Source organism: Ictalurus punctatus, chromosome 2 (genome assembly GCF_001660625.3).
Source record: "Ictalurus punctatus breed USDA103 chromosome 2, Coco_2.0, whole genome shotgun sequence".
In the NCBI taxonomy this organism is placed as follows: domain Eukaryota; kingdom Metazoa; phylum Chordata; class Actinopteri; order Siluriformes; family Ictaluridae; genus Ictalurus; species Ictalurus punctatus.
In genome coordinates, this window is record NC_030417.2 from 2,436,622 (window position 1) to 2,439,121 (window position 2,500).

The following is a 2,500-nucleotide window of genomic DNA, read 5'->3' on the forward strand; positions in this document are numbered from 1 at the left end:
GTGTGTGTGTGTGTGTGTGTTTGTGTGTGTGTGAGAGAGAGAGATGTGGAGGCGCTGCATTTAATTTAATGTAATCAAAACACCAGGAGCTATGTACATGTGTTGTATATGATGTTAAAGATAACGCTTATTATTGTTATTGTTTTCTTCTTCTCTCTCTCTCTCTCTCTAGAACAGAAGATGCTATGATAGAGCGAGTGTGTGTGCATGAGTGTGTGCGCTGAGGTCCACCCCGCTCCGTCCTGCCACTCCCCGAATGGCACAGGGAAATCAGCAGATTGACACTCAAGTTCTGCAACAACTGCGTCAGAAGTTTCCAGAAGTGCCAGAGGGCGTCGTCTCTCAGTGCGTCATACAGGTGGGCGGGGCATTGGACAGGAGGTGATGGGGGAGGGGGGGTCTTTAAAAAAATAATGAGAAATTGTTTTTTATGAATTTCTCACACCCTTACTGACTGTGTCTCTCCCTGCTTCTCTCTCTGCTTTCTCTCTCTGCTTTCTCTCTCTCTGCTTTCTCTCTTTCTCTCTCTGCTTTCTCTCACTCTCTCTCTGCTTTCTCTCACTCTGCTTTCTCTCTCTGCTTTCTCTCTCTCTCTCTGCTTTCTCTCTCTCTGCTTTCTCTCTCTCTGCTTTCTCTCGCTCTCTCTGCTCTCTCTCTGCTTTCTCTCGCTCTCTCTCTGCTTTCTCTCTCTGTTTTCTCTCACACTCTTTCTATCTGTTTCTCTCTCAGAATAAGAACGACTTGGCAGCGTGTTGTGAGTACCTGACCCAGGTGAGTCCCGGCTTCCTGTACAGCGAGGGCAGCCCGAGCGTGACGGACCTGCGCAATCACATGACCCAGCTCAACGTGGGCGTGTCGCAGAATACCCATGGTGCCGTGCAGCGCGAGCCAGTCAGGATGAACGGCAGCAGGACTCTCTCGCACAGCCTGAGTGACGGGCCCGTCAACGGTCCCCCGGCTCCGGCCTCTGACTTCTACCAGGCAGAGTCTCAGTCACACGCTCACACACACGCACCCGCCGCCTTCTGCGTAATGGAGCAGGTGCGAAAGCCACAGCCTCCGCAGCACCTCGGCCTGTACCAGCTCGGGGTCAAAGGTCAGGGTTCGGCCATGCCCCTTCCCACCACGCCCCGTTTTAACCCCATCACGGTGACGCTGGCCCCCAACGCTGGCCGAAACACACCCACCTCGCTGCACATCCACGGCGGGCCTCAGGCCGGCCTCAACAGCCCCAACTCCATCTACATCCGGCCCTACGTCACCCAGATCTCACACCCGGGCGGCCAGCACCACCAGACCTCGCACGTTTACATGCCCATCAGCTCTCCCACCAACCCACAGCCCCCCTCGGCCTTTCAGGCTCCGTCTGCTGCAGCCTCTCAGGCCTCTTCCTCGTCCTCCTCATCATCATCCTCGTCTGTGCCCTCATCTTTACCGGCGATGGCGGCCGCCCCCTCGCTCGCGTCCTCCTTCAGCCAGTTCAACATCCAGAACATCTCCACGGGGCCCAGAAAGAACCAAATCGAGATCAAGCTTGAGTCTCCTCAGAGAGTGGGCGGAGCCGCCTCCACTGCCGCCGCCACAGCGACCTTGATGTGCTCCGCCTCTGCTCCTCGACCGGCCTCGGCTTCTGGGTCCTTGTCCTGCCCGTCACCGTCCTCCTCTTCCTCCACTCCGCTCTCCATCGAGGGGGCGGGGCTTAGCCGAAGCCAGCCCACCGTCTACATCGCCGCCTCTCCTCCCGGCGCCGCTGCAACGACGGCGCCGTCTGAGGAGTGCGCGCTGATCCCTCCTTCTGGTCGCTCACAGCCCAAATTCTACATCTCCGCCAACGCCTCTTCGGACGAGAGCGGCGCTCGGAACCCGCCCACAGTCTACATATCTGCCAACCCCGCCCTTCCCGGTGTGACGGGAGGGCGGAGCCTAGGCGGGCAAGTCAGCATGGGGCCCGCGTACATCCATCACCACCCGCCTAAATCCCGCAGCTCGGTGGGGCCGGGAGGCGTGGCTACCTCGCCGCGTGTGGTAGTGACTCAGCCCAACACCAAATACACCTTCAAAATCACGGTCTCGCCGAACAAGCCGCCAGCCGTGTCCCCCGGGGTGGTGTCGCCCACCTTCGAGCCCACCAACATGCTCAGCGTGCCCGCCGATCAGCACTACCCCGAGCCCGAGGCCATCAGCCTGCCCGAGCCGCTCTCGCCCAACCGAGACCTGAGAGCCACCGAGAGCCGCCGGCCCAGCATGGGCTCTGACGACGCCGCATACACGCAGGGTAAGCGGACGAAGCTAGACGTTCCCATGCCTCCTGTGTCCAGTTTATTTATTTACTGTATTTATTTACTGTATGTGGTCTTTACTGTGATCTGAGAGCGAGAGCAGGAGATTTTCTCCCCGAGGCTCTGCTGCACACCAGCCTGCTACATGTTTTTTACACAGTAGTAGTAATATGTGTTTTTCTTTTTTATCATTATTATTATTATTTTCCGCTCAGCGCTGC

General features: G+C 57.6%; 1 protein-coding gene across 9 annotated transcripts in view; it reads left to right on the plus strand.

Annotated features, from left to right (window-relative positions):
• Window positions 1-2,500, plus strand: part of tab2 (TGF-beta activated kinase 1 (MAP3K7) binding protein 2) — a 35,357-nt gene that overhangs the window by 23,850 nt on the left and 9,007 nt on the right. For 5 of the 9 annotated variants that reach the window (XM_053686295.1, XM_053686318.1, XM_053686298.1 and 2 more), the window contains exons 2-3: window positions 173-358; window positions 730-2,275. In XM_053686295.1, the coding sequence (XP_053542270.1) occupies window positions 257-358; window positions 730-2,275 (1,648 nt within the window). In that variant the 5' untranslated portion in view covers window positions 173-256. The remainder of the gene's footprint in view (window positions 1-172; window positions 359-729; window positions 2,276-2,500) is intronic. The other 4 variants (XM_053686296.1, XM_053686311.1, XM_053686316.1 and 1 more) reach the window with 1 other exon arrangement.